The sequence below is a fragment of the Sinocyclocheilus rhinocerous genome, unplaced genomic scaffold, assembly GCF_001515625.1.
Source record: "Sinocyclocheilus rhinocerous isolate Xijiao unplaced genomic scaffold, SAMN03320098_v1.1 scaffold2749, whole genome shotgun sequence".
NCBI lineage: Eukaryota > Metazoa > Chordata > Actinopteri > Cypriniformes > Cyprinidae > Sinocyclocheilus > Sinocyclocheilus rhinocerous.
In genome coordinates this window covers 73,967-88,409 of record NW_015626398.1, presented here as the reverse complement: position 1 = coordinate 88,409, position 14,443 = coordinate 73,967, and the positions used below count along the sequence as shown (strand labels likewise).

The following is a 14,443-nucleotide window of genomic DNA, read 5'->3' as shown; positions in this document are numbered from 1 at the left end:
CGTAACATTTCCGTCACACGCTTGAGGTATTCGGCCAATCACAACTCACTGGATAGCTGGCCAATCACAGCACACCTCGCTTTTTCAGACCGATGAGCTTTGTAAAAATCGACAATTTCAGAAAGGCGGGGCATAGAGGAGAAACAATAATGTACAGTATGTGGAAAATAATGTTTTTTTTTAACCTTAAACCGCATAAACACATTTCATTACACCAAATACACAAAATAATGTTCATTTTAGCAGCATCATATGGCCCCTTTAAAAAAGCCCAGAAGCCAAACGAATAATCTTTGAGAAACCAAAGATCCACATAGTCACCTCAAGAACCCTATGCAGTAAAAATGATTCTTTACTGAACCCAATAACATTGAAGAACCTTTATTTTGAAGAGAACCTCTCAGAAGTGTATTTAATTGCATTGAATTTGCACTTATAGTGTACTTCAAATCTTGTGAGTATATTAAAAGGGTCATCGGATGCAAAATTGACTTTACATGTTCTTTCGTTTTTGAAGGGAATGCGCCGATCCCGATCTGCCTAAATGCGTTTATGTTCGCGCGAATCATTCGTGAAAAAGTGAGTATAAGGTCCTTTTATGAATCTTTGCAACTCGCCTTTCCTAATAATGTGTTAGTTAGCAAGTTCTGCGGCTAAAGTAAACAGTACCATGAGATGGCTCGTCACCCACGGAAGAGAGGGGCGGGGTGAGCAGAGCTCATTAGCATTTAAAGCAAAATGGACTAAAACGGCTTGCTGAAAACAGAGCTAATTTTGACAAGGTAAAAAGGGTGTTTTTTACACTACCATTGAGAATTTGTAAACAAAATATGTTATAGACTTTTCATTAAGACCCTAAAGAATCATATCAACTTGTGGAAAATGGGCATCCGATGACCCATTTAAAAAACAACAACTGTAGATAATATAATATAAAATATTATATTAGATAATATAATTTTTAAAAAATCCTTAGACATCCATTAATGGAAGGTCACCCACATATGCTACTTTTGTATAGCATGCATCACTCACTTTCTTAAGAAATGTCAAAATCCAGTAATGTATCAATTAAAAACCAGTGTTCCACAGTTTTAAATAAAGAAACCTCATTAAATGCTTTATATGTTTGTCTATGTCGGTCCAATGACCTGTGTTCAGACCAGGGAGCTTGTAAACATCATATAATGCCAAAGATGGATAAGAGGGTGCAGTGAGTCAGCAGGACGTTGGGTGTGTGTAGTGTGTATGATGGAAGGGTTGTTTTTTCCACAGCACTGTAATGGAATTTGTTCCTCAATGACTGACTCATCGGGACAAGCAAAACAGAGTGTGAGGATATGTTTACAGAAAAAGATATTATAGCAACACTGACACATTATAAACTCGTAAAAGAACCATTTACACAATTAAGTAATGCTTTATAAAACTTCACCTCAAAAAAAGTCTCACTTAGAAAAGCTTTTGAAAGGTTCTTATTCAAAATTTCCAAAGACATGGACAATCTATTAAGCTGAGGCAACGCAAGTCTTCATCTTGCACATGCTGGTGTCAATAGTCAGGATGTGTGGAATCAGCTGCGCTTCACAGAGCCCTCGATCTGCAGCTGACACCCTCTATACAGGTCAAAGGTCATGCACATTCCTCATGAGGACGTCCTGAAGATCTCCTGAGAGCATGGCTTCCTGCGTCATCACACACGTTAGAAAACACACTGCACTTGCACTTTAAAACTGCAAGGACCACTGTTCAATTCATCTACATACTGCATCATAAGAGTTGTAGGCTTTGTCCCAAAACCTAGTGAGCTACAGAGACAGCATTTTAAGACACTCTCCCACCAGAAATGACGTTTCCAACTGCCTAATTTGAGCCAAATTGTAGATTCATAAAGAACAATGCAATGCCAGAATGCATTGTGATGAGCTTAGTGACAAATTTATCCAAGATAGTCAATAAAAAAATAAATATATGATTAGCATTTATTCAGTACAGGAAAGTATATCGTCAACTTAAAAGTGACAGTATTACCCTCTGATTTTGTGCGTCCAATCCAAGCATGATGTGACGCAATTAAAGGTATCTTTTTCATGTTAATCAGATTTTGTCCTAACCAGCTCATGAATTTCAGGTATTTGTGTGTTTTGTACAATATCAAAATGGTTTGAGATGGAATATCATTTTTGTGTGACTTTAAAACAACTAGCGGTTGAAATGGGCACTGCAGTCTAAATTCAAAATACTGGAGAGAGTTGTTTCTCCTGCCTGCTCCTCAGACTCCATGATCACGCGGGTTGCCAGGTTGGGGAGACGCAACCTGGCAACCTGGGGTGTCGAAATACTATTGGGTAAATTGGCAGTGGGCGGAATCACACAGACCAAAACAAAAACAGACATTCCAACACAGTAAAATAACTGGCTGTAGCATTGTTTTTTGGAGAAAAAAGTATTTGAACTTAATATGTTTCCTAAATATCTGCAAATAGGCTATATTATTATATTTTTATGCTTTAATACAGTCAAAAAATTACATACAGCCCCTTTAACAATAACTTAAAGGAAGCAACAATGCTCAAAATGTAAAATCTGTGGGAAGAAAGTATTTCATGACAAATATTTTATCAGTCACTGAGTTTGCATTTTGCATGATGTAAAAATCATTAATTTTATGTACTCATGTGAGACATCAGTGCACTTGCAGAGACAGCTCCACCCACAAGCTCTTCTGATTGGCTGTGATTTCTGATTGATTTGCTGCTTCTTTTGTGGACAGAAAATTAGCTGTCCCAATTCAGGGGCTTAGAAGGATACCTGGCCAGTCGCCACACCTCCGAGTCTGCAAAAGTTGAACAGAGTGCTGTTAAATGGGACAGTCCAGCCTACAGAGGACTGATCTTGTTGAAGTGATATTTGTAACGGACATTTCTGAAATTGATGTTCAACTGTCTGAAAACCAAAAAGGGTTCACAACCTGTGTAAACTTGTCCACTTTGGTCCATTTATGAATATAATAAAAAATATAAATCTATGAAATCACATCTTTGTAAGATCTAAGTCAACATTTGAACCACTTTAAAGTGTGCGTGTGTGTTTAAACGTGTTTTGTTAGACATTTGAGTAAATTGAAACTTAATACTTACATTTAAATATGTAATCCGACATTTTCTCTCAAAACATCCTGTCATCAATGATGTGCAATAAATCTATAGATCTATGGATCCATTCGTTGTATCCTTCATGACTCGGGAAACAAAGGACGCGTTTCGAGGCTGCATTTGAAGAAAGCTTCAAAACAGGACAGCCTTCGCTGAGCCGCTGTGACACATTCAGTCTTGAAATTCAACCTTTGAAGGATTATCACACAGATATTGCTTGTCGCGGGAATGTATCTTTTGTTTCTTTTTTACTTATCAGATTGACACCTTACCATGCTAATGGCAAACTACTGAAATCAGCTAGGCTATTGCATTTATTCATTTAGCAGATTTTTTTTTCAAAGCAACTTGCATTGCATTCAAGATCAAGCATTCTGATGAGTTCTATTTCAGTCAGGATGCTAATTTAGCGCACAGCATTCTTGCCTACATGTTCACTGTTATTTTAAAAATGTAGGTAAAATAATCTATGTAATGAAAGTCTTGCAGTTTTCAAGTCTTGCAGCTTTTGTGTCACATTTTTAAAGTCTGTCTAATTAAATGATGTAAAAAAAATATTAAAATGCATTTGATAACTGGATTCTGTTCTATTCCTGCATTTAGCTTTTAGTGGAATTGAAGTATCATCCTCCTTTATGAACGGCCCCTTAGAAGGCAGCTGTCTGTGTAGGCATTTGACAGCAAGACAGCACACTTGGTTTTGGAACAGAGTTGTAGTCTCTGTGGCGAAAGATTAAAAACTCACAGATTAAAAAACAGTGCAAACATAGCATGATGGATGATTTCATACTGTTCCTTGGAATGATAACAAAACATTTGTTTTCAAGTCTAAGTCTCTAAATAGATTATGAAAATATAATTTCAAAGGTGTGATTTAGTGAAAGTATCAAATATCCTAATATTTCAATAATCTCAGTTCTATATAAATAGTTCTTATGATCATACATAAGAGTTTTAATGTGGCTTTGTGTTAGCTTGACAGATGCATGAAGCACATGCATGGCTCTCTCGATCTAATAGCAGTGATGAAAGCTCCTCTGAGATCACCTCCTTCATCACTGCTGATGCCCAGCAATAACTCACCATTCTTTTAGCCAGCAGAACAGGTGTGCTAAGAGCTGTAAGTGGACAAAAATGCAAAGCACTTCATGAGTATGAGTGTGCATCTTTTTGGCAAGCTGAGGTCCATTCCCTGCTTCTCTATGATTATTAAAGGGGTCCTATTATGCTCTTTTACAAAGTCTTGATTTTGTTTTGGGGGTGTACTAGAACAGGCTCTCATACTAGGTTGTTCGAAAAACACATTATTTTTCACATATTTTACATTATTACAACACCTCTCTCCCCAGTAGCTGGGTCAGTGTGTGTTGTGATTGGTTAGCTGGGTCAGTGTGTGTTGTGATTGGTTAGCTGGGTCAGTGTGTGTTGTGATTGGTTAGCTGGGTCAGTGTGTGTTGTGATTGGTTAGCTGGGCCAGTGTGGGTTGTGATTGGTTAGCTGGGTCAGTGTGTGTTGTGATTGGTTAGCTGGGCCAGTGTGTGTTGTGATTGGCAGCACTCGGCGCCTGGTCTGGAAATGTCATGCCCCTTACCATAGCCGCCTGCTGCGAGCTTCAGTGTAAATATTGCGTCAAAATCAAGTCAATTTGAGCGCTATTTAAACCCGGATGATTGTAACCACTCTAAGTTCGTCTGCCTTGGGAAAGCTATATGTCGCTGACATAGTGATAACACTCATTGCCTTCTCTATTGCAGCTCAACCAGGTCTCGTCCCATTCGTCGATATTTGTGATAACACAAATCCCGGAAAATATGCATTGTAGTCCAAACGAGTCGTTCGTTGTAGTTTTTGAAAAGTGATTTCTGTTAAATAAAATATCTCCTTTTGAAGTGGACTTTAAACTTTGTAACTTTGCATATCTTTTTTATGCTCAAACAGCAACATTACAGACTAACTAAAGTTGAAAAAGTGAAAAAGCATAATAGGACCCCTTTAACATTATGTTAGCTAGTAGCACAGAGCCAGACAGTTGGCAAACAGCGTTTGACTAACTAGTGTTTGACACCTGAATTAACTTTTAAAAATGCAAAAGTGTTCTTGACTACACCTCATGTGTCGGGTTATTACGCTCTACTCCAGGGGTGCCCAACCCTGTTCCTGGAGATGTACCTTCCTGCAGAGTTCTGTTCCAACCCTGATCAAACACACCTGTCTGTAATTATCAAGTGCTCCTTCAGATCCTAATTAGTTGGTTCAGTTGTGTTTGATCAGGGTTGGAGCTGAACTCTGCAGGAAGGTAGATCTCCATGAACAGGGTTGGGCACCCCTGCTCTACTCCATCACCTGCTGAATTTCTCCTGCCATGATGGCTAGAAAACATGCACAAGCATCAGACTCTGTTTATAATGCGATGCTAATTTTGTCAGGTACTATGTTTGAAAGTATAAAGTACTTCTCTTGTCCATGAGTGCATTTCCTGTGCAACAATGTAGGCCTAACTCACCGACCGTACTAACTATCATAGTATGATTCATCGTTGGAGAAACTAACCAACTAGGCACAACTGTTTCCCAAAACCATAGTAACAAATTCACACCTTCATTATTTGAACCACATTGGTCAAACAATAGGAGTGACGTTAATGATGTTACATGTCAAATCACTCATATATGCACTGTTAAGACCAAAGTTTACTTCAGTTTTGACACAAATGCTTAAAGGGATAATTCACCTCTGAAAATTCTGCCATTAATTACTCACCCTCATGTAGTTACAAGACCTTTGCTCATCTTCAGAAAACAATTAAGATATTTTTGATGAAATCTGAGAGCTTTCTGACCCTGCATATACAGCAACGCAACTGATACGTTCAAGGCCCAGAAAGGTAGTAAGGACATAATTAAAATAGTCCATGTGACTGAAGATGAACGAAGGTCTTACGGGTTTGGAAGGACATGAAGGTGAGTAATTAATGACAGCATTTTCATTTTTGGGAAAAACTATCTTTTTTAAAGTACACTCCATTTGATAGCATGCGTGAACACAGGCACTGTTCAGTTTGCTATTTTTCTCCAGAAGTTATGAGAGATAAAAAAAAACTCTTTGTACACAAACTAGAGTTGTGTCTTAACCCCCAACCTCAAACCTCAACAAATGCTAATTGTTGCAGAAACAAAACAGTGTTTTCTGAAAGACTCACAAAAATTGAGAAGAAATTACAAGCCAACCAATCAGACTACAACTTGATAGTTTGTCACGTCTTGCCATTCTGTTGCCAAAGAATGATCTGTAAATGGTTCATGGGTTTGTCCTTAGCTATCCATCTCACAAGCTAATTACAAGTTGATTACTATGAGAAGCCTGTGTCCAAAAACTCAGTTCATCATTCTGCTGTTGAATCTGAGGTGACTTCTTATTGGGTAAGGGGTCAACAAGTGTACAGGGGTCAATTTGATTACTATAAGGGAACACGATTCAATCTGTTTATATTGCATTGTTTTGATAAATGAAGTATTTTCTTGAAAAGTCATTTTCCCCCTCCTGTTGATGTATGACTCAAGGAATTATCACGAATCTGGTCCGTGGTTTTCCATCTGCTCGCCACCAGATGTTGCCTTCCAGTTACTTTGACTCTCACACTACACAAACTGTTGCATGTCACGCCGGACTACATTTCCCATAATCCATTGCACTGATTACACACACAGCTGCAACCAATCAAACACCCTACATAAGCCATGGACTTCCTCTTTCAAATCCTTCTCTAATCGCCGAGTATTGTCTGCATTTATCACTCTCCTAGTGGTAGCACTTTACAGAGCTAGTATCCTGTCTGAGTTTAGTCTTGTTCCTAGTTCTAGTCCTGTTTTGTAATGTCTAGTTTTGCCCGATTGTCTGTTCCTGGCTGATAACCTGCCTGTCTTGGATTTCTCTCTCGTCTTGTTGTTTGGATTCTGTTCGCACCTCGCCTGGATTAATATCTGTCTGTAGATTACTCGCCTGCCTCATCCTTTGGATTATGTTCGCCGTTGATCAACCTACGCCTGTTTATTGGATCACTCTTCTGTCTTGCCCTCTAAATACCTGTTTGCCATTGTCCGACCCTTGCCTGTTTTGAATATGTTTAAGAATAAAGCTTTGCAGATGGATCCGCACGTCTCTCGTCTCAGTCGCCCCGCAACACTTATGCAGTGCTGAGCACACAGAAAATAAGGTAAACAGTGTTTTCAAAGCGGGTAAAGTGTCGGGGTTTGTGAGGCAACGTGCTCTCACATAGGCTTGGCTGTTTGCGGAGGAGCGGAGTGGGGAAAACCACTCTGCCGGTTTCTCTTACAGAGTCCAGCCTGTTGATTTCATGAGGAAAAATGTTATCACAGAGCGTTCCAGAACTACCTGCAAACAAACACACAGGATATGCTGAAAGTCTGCTTGTGAAGGTTGACCTTATATCTTTATCAAACTATCCCAATTCACAGGGCCTGGGACAACATTTTTATGGGTGGGCCCCTTCCCCCTCCAGGCCCAATGAGTAGTCTGTATCATAGAGGACCATGGTGGGACAAGTACAATGTCCCCAATTAACCCCTAGCAATGGTCCTGCTTAATAATTATGACTACTTAGGAGAAAACATGCAATGATCAAGAAATGCAAGAAACTGATTCACATCACCGCTATGGCACTTTTACAATCCGCAATCCCACAAGCGGTTATTTATTTCACTTTAATGACTCACGTTCCTGCTTGACCCATCAGATCATCTGTTTGCTCAAACGGCTTGGTGCTTACGCTAATTTAACTGAATGAAATCTGTTTGCCTGCGGAGGCTCTCAGACTTTCCCTGAGTCACTGACCATCAAAAGACGCCTTTATCCTCCGCAAAGTCAGAGCTAACCTGCTGTGATTAGGTCAACACATATAATCATACACACACACACACACACGCTCACTCACTCACATTTTAAAGTGCTTAATGAAGGAGCTTCACCTCACTTGAATTTGTAATGGAACACCAGTGTGCTGCTGAAATACAGTTGAATATTGCCTACTAAAGTGAATCAGTATGCAGTATGCAATGATAATTATTTCAAAATTATCTCATTTTTAATTTTGTGTAAGAATGACTTTAACTTTGGGAGTCAGATCAAATAAATGTGTCAAAAACAAACAAACAAAGAAAACAAAACAAAAAAGGTTGCAATTGCTTTTGGTGTCCTTCAAAATTTGGACCACCCATTCAAACTGACATTGCTTAGGACTCCAAAATGATTGCACTAGGTGAAAGATCTTTTAATTGGTGCTATATTCCGTGCCTGATTAGAAATCCTATATAGCCACTTTATAATCTATTACGACTACTCATGTTTTTTATGTCATATATTACAAAATTTAATTTATAACCAAAGCTTTAAATTGTGGCATGAATAATTTTTTTGAGTTAGTTTAGGTTTTGTAAGAGCGTACTAGCTTAACACACCTCTAGTAAGCTAAACTTCAGTTTTGATGCAAACACTTGGTGCTAGATTTATTAACAGCTCGCGCCAGCGCTAAACATCTTTTGCTGTAAAAAAAAACAACAACTATATGGATTTACTAAAGACACACAGTGAAACATTAACAATGAAAAGGTGTGAACCTTGCTACGTTTCTGAGCCTTGATCGTGGTAGGACCCTTGATGTCTATGGAGGATCAGAAAGCTCTCAGATTTCATCTAAAATATCTTAATTTGTGTTCTGAAGATGAACGGAGGTCTTACAGATTTGGAATGACATGAGGGTGAGTAATAAATGACAGAATTTTTGGGTGAACTATCCCTTTAAATGATGCATCTCAATTTGCATACTTATGCACTATTCTATGCAGTTTAAGTATGAATAGTGTGATTAGTGTGTTTCCACTGAAAATTCCAAAATATAAAAGTGCACTTTTAATGTCAGGATGTGCACAATATACACTCAACTGTCACAGCTTTAATTAGTATACAGGATGACAAAATAACCTTATATAATTCATACACTAGACAGTTGAGTACACAGTACATAGAATAAGTCATATGTGACCCTGGAGCACAAAACCAGTCTTAAGTCGCTAGGGTATATTTGTAGCAATAGCCAAAAATACATTGTATGGGTCAAAATTATAGATTTTTCTTTTATGCCAAAAATCATTAGGATATTAAGTAAAGATCATGTTCCATGAAGATATTTTGTAAATTTCCTACCGTAAATATATCAAAACTTAATTTTTGATTAGTAATATGCATTGCTAAGGACTTCATTTGGACAACTTTAAAGGCGATTTTCTCAATATTTCGATTTTTTTGCACCGTCAGATTCCAGATTTTCAAATAATTGTATCTCGGCCAAATATTGTCCTGTCCTAACAAACCATACATCAATGGAAAGCTTATTTCTAAGCGATTTTGAAAAATTGACACTTAAGACTGGTTTTGTGCTCCAGGGTCACATATTGTATAGTGTGTAATTTGGGACAAAACTAAGTTTGGGACACAACTTTAGGAAATGTGTACAGCCAAACACGTAGCTTTTCAAAGTATACTCCATTTAATAGTGTGCACAAACACATGCATACTAAAATGTTTCATTCTTGTTGGTTGTCTCCACTATTTCTCTCCAGAAGTTATTTGCTGGGCGGACATAGTATGTCTGGTTAGAAAAATCTGGCTTTGCACGTACGCATACTAGTTTAGCATACTGCTGGCATATCAACAGCGTGCATATGGTACACTTGCACTATGCTGATGAAGAAATTCATCCCGCGCACTGTACACATACAGTACCATAGAGTATACTTTGGGTTTAGTCTACACTCTATGCAAATTATAATTTACACATATATATATATATATATATATATATATACATAGCTTCCCTGCAGGGGTTCTCAGTAGAATCGATTCAACAGATGAACCCAATTGTTCATGACACTGGTGTATTCATCACATTGGAAATGGCAAATTTACACTAGTATAGTCACCTCGATGACGTGTATACAGAAAAAAAAAAGTGTACTTCAGAAATAGGGTAAAAAGGGTAGTATGGCAGTGTGCTTTATACATAACCACAGTTGTCAGGTCCTCTTCCAAGCAACCACACAAATCTGTCTGGTATTGTCATTTTATCACATTTCTCTTTTAAGTGTGTGTTTGAAGGTCAGGATCTTGTGGCCAGTCCCATGGCTGTGAGCGTCTGTTCTGAACAAATACTGGCAGTCAATGACGTGTCTAGGCCAGTTGTGTGCGTAACACTTTACTGCAGTTCTATTCAACGACGGCTCAATTTGTCTTTGTGAGTTGTGTTTGTTCCAGTCATGCTTTACCACCTGACTAAATTAGGAGACAGACTATATTTGGACTAGCATATTGTACTACAACACTTACTATTTTTGCAGTATACAATGCAATGCGTTCAACTTGACCTTCCAATTTCCAGTGTGATGAATGAACTGAATTACCAAAAATGATTTTCGCATTATTTTTCTTGACTCATTATCTGATTGGTCTGCAAAATGTCAAGACATTTATACAAAATGTAATTAAAACGCAAGATGACAACTGGATGCCACTAACTGAATAAAACACAGTGATGAGGTCATGTGATGAATGAAGTAAGATCATGTGACAACAATTTAGTGTTGAAATTCCTATTACAAGTTTAGACGTGTGTTTGAGTGATTTTGACTGGCATTCTATGGATTCGCTGTGAACTTTCACATTTATTTCTGTTGTTTTTCACTTTCCGACAAAGGTATTTCAACACTAATGTAATACAGAGTTTTTAAAAAGGAGCAAATGGTGTGTATTAGATGTTGTTTATTTAGAATTTCAACTCATAACAAACTTTCTGCCGTAATTCTTAAATATTAAAATTAAATGTGATCATACTACCGATTATGTTATTAGTGCATAACCGCAGCTGAGTGTGTGCTTGTACCAAAGGGTCAAGGTTTGGCTTGTTAGCATGGCCCTGGCCCTGTTTTGCAAGTAACAAATGCATTACAACATTTTATTTTGTAAAACTTTATTTTGATATTCCACATTTTACTAACTATAAGTAACTTTGCAACTACATGTCAACTAGCAGCCATTAGAGTAGTAGACACTTTATTTTGATGGCCCTAACAGTCTACTTAAACTCTAATGAGAGTTAGTTGACATGTAGTTGCAAAGTTACTTATAGAATATCTAGAGTGGATTTTTAACTTTAAACCGCATAAACACATTTCATTACACCAAATACACAAAATAATGTTCTTTTTAGCAGCATCATATGACCCCTTTAAGGATTAAGGGAAGCAAAGTTTAGTGATAACAAAAGACTGGTTGATCTAGTTTTAGTTCTTTTTGTGATTAAAATCTTCATCTGTGTTTAGTTTTAATTGTAGGTGTTTTTTTATTTTTATTATTTGTATTATTATTTAAACCTCCTCACATGAAAGTTAAAAGTTAATTCCTAACTGAGATCACAAAATAATGATCTTTAAAAAAGCATCATATGACCCCTTTAACGTAAAAGAGAAACAGGATTAAAATTCATCTATATTAAATGTATATTAAAAGGATCAGAATAATGGTTTAAATTTAAGTCTGCTTATTTTTAAACAAAGTTTAAAATTTGGTGCAACAGAATTATTGGAATACCTTGATTTAATCTAGATTTAACCTTAGTTTTTGTTGGTGCAAATAAAACACACACATTTAAAAAATGTCCTTCTGTTCACAAATAGTATTTAAAATGCCGTATTTTAAATTATGTTTAAAACTGTTTTAAAACTGCTGTTTTCTATTTTTATAGAGGTATTTTAAAGGTACAATATGTAAGTTTTCACCGCTAGAGGGCGCGTATTCAAAACAAACAAAGAAACAAAGTCGTAGTTTGATGACGCAGTGACTGAGTGTGGAATCATGGGAGTTGTGGTCTTCATCCCCACAGCCGATGCAATTCGATGGGACTCGGGCAGAAATCATGTTCATGGATGAGCTAATGTATTAAACATTTATTAACGTCGTAGAATGAAGCAGGGTGGGGCGAAAAGCCATCGAAGCGAAACGAGGTCGCTGAAGCAATTGCTAATGAGAGACGAGCGTGACACACGGCTCGAAAGCAGCGGAGCTTTTATTATGCCACAGTCGATTGCTTCCACTCCTTCCGGTCGTTCGTATGTGGGGTAAAGCAGCGCTGTTTTATCATCCTAGATACGTTTGATCGGACTGTGTTTGCACCTCGCCTGGACTATTGCTCATTTTATTGGATTACCCCTCTTGTCAAGCCCTTTGGATTATGTTCACCGTTGATTGACCTACGCCTGTTTATCGGATTACTCTTGTGTCTTGCCCTCAATATACCTGTTGCCATTGTCTGACCCTCGCCTGTTTCTGACCATTCTAATGAATAAAGCTTTGCAAATGGATCCGCATGTCTCTCGTCCCTGTCGCCTCGTTACAATTACGTCATTGGCAGGTGACACAATGACACTATGGACACGGTCCGTGTCATTAGTTAAAATTGCTTATTTCTCTGGATTTAAACATTCTTCGAAACATTTGGGATAATGTAAGTACACACGTCAGCAAAATATATAACACTGTTCTAGAGGTTTTGGGATATTTTAATAAAAAAATCTTACATATTGCACCTTTAAATCTCTATTTTTATACATTATAAACTATCTGTGTTGGCAAAGCCCTATTTTTTTGAAAGTCTAAAAAGCAGTGATCAAAACTGATCACAGGTAAAAACATGATTTTTAACTACATACTAAATACTATCTGGTTGTACATAAGTATTGATTTCTTTTTAAAACATAAAAATACATTTTAACAATTGTGCATGTTTGTTGATAATTGTCAACTGCAGTTCTATTCATATAGCATATATCAACCGAACACACACTATATTTGATGTAGTCACTTTGCAAGTTCAGTTCAGTTAGGATTTGAATCACTCTGATCTGCTCTGCCACCTGCTGTTTATCATCATAATGCACATTCGTGAATAAATGAACTGTTCAGGCAGTGAAAAACAAACCATGTAGGTTACATTTTAATTATTTGTTGAAACTAGTCTATGTTTAAAATAGGAATTGACTTTCAAGACAATCATTGGACACGACTAACTACTTATGGAACAGACTTTTCATTTAAAGTTAAAAACCTTTGTCTTCTTAATGTGGCATAAGTATGAGATCTGTTTAGGTCTGTTTCAGTGGCCTCTCCAGCACTTTACTGATTCTAAACTCAGGCTCAAGGCTGGACTGACACTGCTGCTCTTTGGGTTTGGGTGTGGTGTGGTTAGGCTTGGCAGTTTTTGATCCAATGATCCCCACCCACTATCTGTGGACAGATGAGTGGGAGAGACAGAAAGAAAAGGAAAGGAAGAAATAGACACACAGAAATATAATATGCTATATCATATTATATATGAAACATTAAACTCACGCTCATGTCGTTCCAAACCTGTATGACATTCTGCTGAACACAAAAGAAGATATTTTGAAGAATGTTGGTAATCAAACTGTTGCGGGTCCCATTGACTTCCATTGTCCAATATGGACAAAAATAGTCAGTGGGACCAAAACTGTTTGGTAACCACTTTTTAAAATATCTTCTTTTGTGTTCCACAGAAGAAAGAAAGTTGTACAGGTTTGGAATGACATGAGGGACAGTCCATCATTTTTGTATAAACTATCCCTTTAAGTTGGTAGTACTCTATTACTCCAATTACAGAACTGAGAAATTCTTTCATTTAATATGGGTCAGTTAGGAAAACTGTAGCTTTATCCCAAAACATATATATGCTCACCTTTGAACGCTAGGCTCTGGGAGAGGTGATGTGGGGTGGCTTTGGGAATGGGATTAAAGCCAATGCCCACCCACCGTGGGCTGCCAGCGCCCTCTTGTGTAGAGTTAATTCCTCTCTTCCCTCTCCTTTTACGACCGTTACACTTCTTCCGCTGGTTGGCCTGAATATAAACAAACAAAAACAGCAGAATTATGCTGGACAAACACACCTTTGCTTTAAAAGACTAAGAGTTCCATATAATTAATAAAACATTTAATAAAAATGTAAATAAATCACTTACAGTCAAACCAACATTTATTCAGACACCTTCAACATTTCTCACATTATCATGGTTATATTCGCTATAGTTTCGAAAATGGTAATAAAATATGACAAGAACTCAGAGTTAAACTGTGTCAGAACAAATTCAGCTTGATAATGTTATATAACTTTGATAGAAAGGTAGGCTATGTAATGAATTCGGTTGAAT

General features: G+C 37.4%; 1 protein-coding gene and 1 long non-coding RNA gene across 3 annotated transcripts in view; one reads left to right on the top strand and one right to left on the bottom strand.

Annotated features, from left to right (window-relative positions):
• The window catches only part of LOC107714607 (uncharacterized), a 13,037-nt gene extending 665 nt beyond the window's left edge, over nt 1–12,372 (top strand). The window contains exons 2-3 of the long non-coding RNA XR_001636994.1: nt 11,112–11,118; nt 12,278–12,372. This is a non-coding gene — a long non-coding RNA (uncharacterized LOC107714607). The remainder of the gene's footprint in view (nt 1–11,111; nt 11,119–12,277) is intronic.
• Nucleotides 12,373–12,868: 496 nt separating this feature from the next.
• LOC107714596 (uncharacterized) overlaps nt 12,869–14,443 on the bottom strand; it is a 6,567-nt gene continuing 4,992 nt past the window's right edge. For both annotated transcript variants that reach the window (XM_016520479.1, XM_016520487.1), the window contains exons 7-8: nt 13,975–14,134; nt 12,869–13,505 (exon numbers count right to left, since the gene is read on the bottom strand). In XM_016520479.1, coding sequence (XP_016375965.1) covers nt 13,375–13,505; nt 13,975–14,134 — 291 coding nt within the window. In that variant the 3' untranslated portion in view covers nt 12,869–13,374. The remainder of the gene's footprint in view (nt 13,506–13,974; nt 14,135–14,443) is intronic.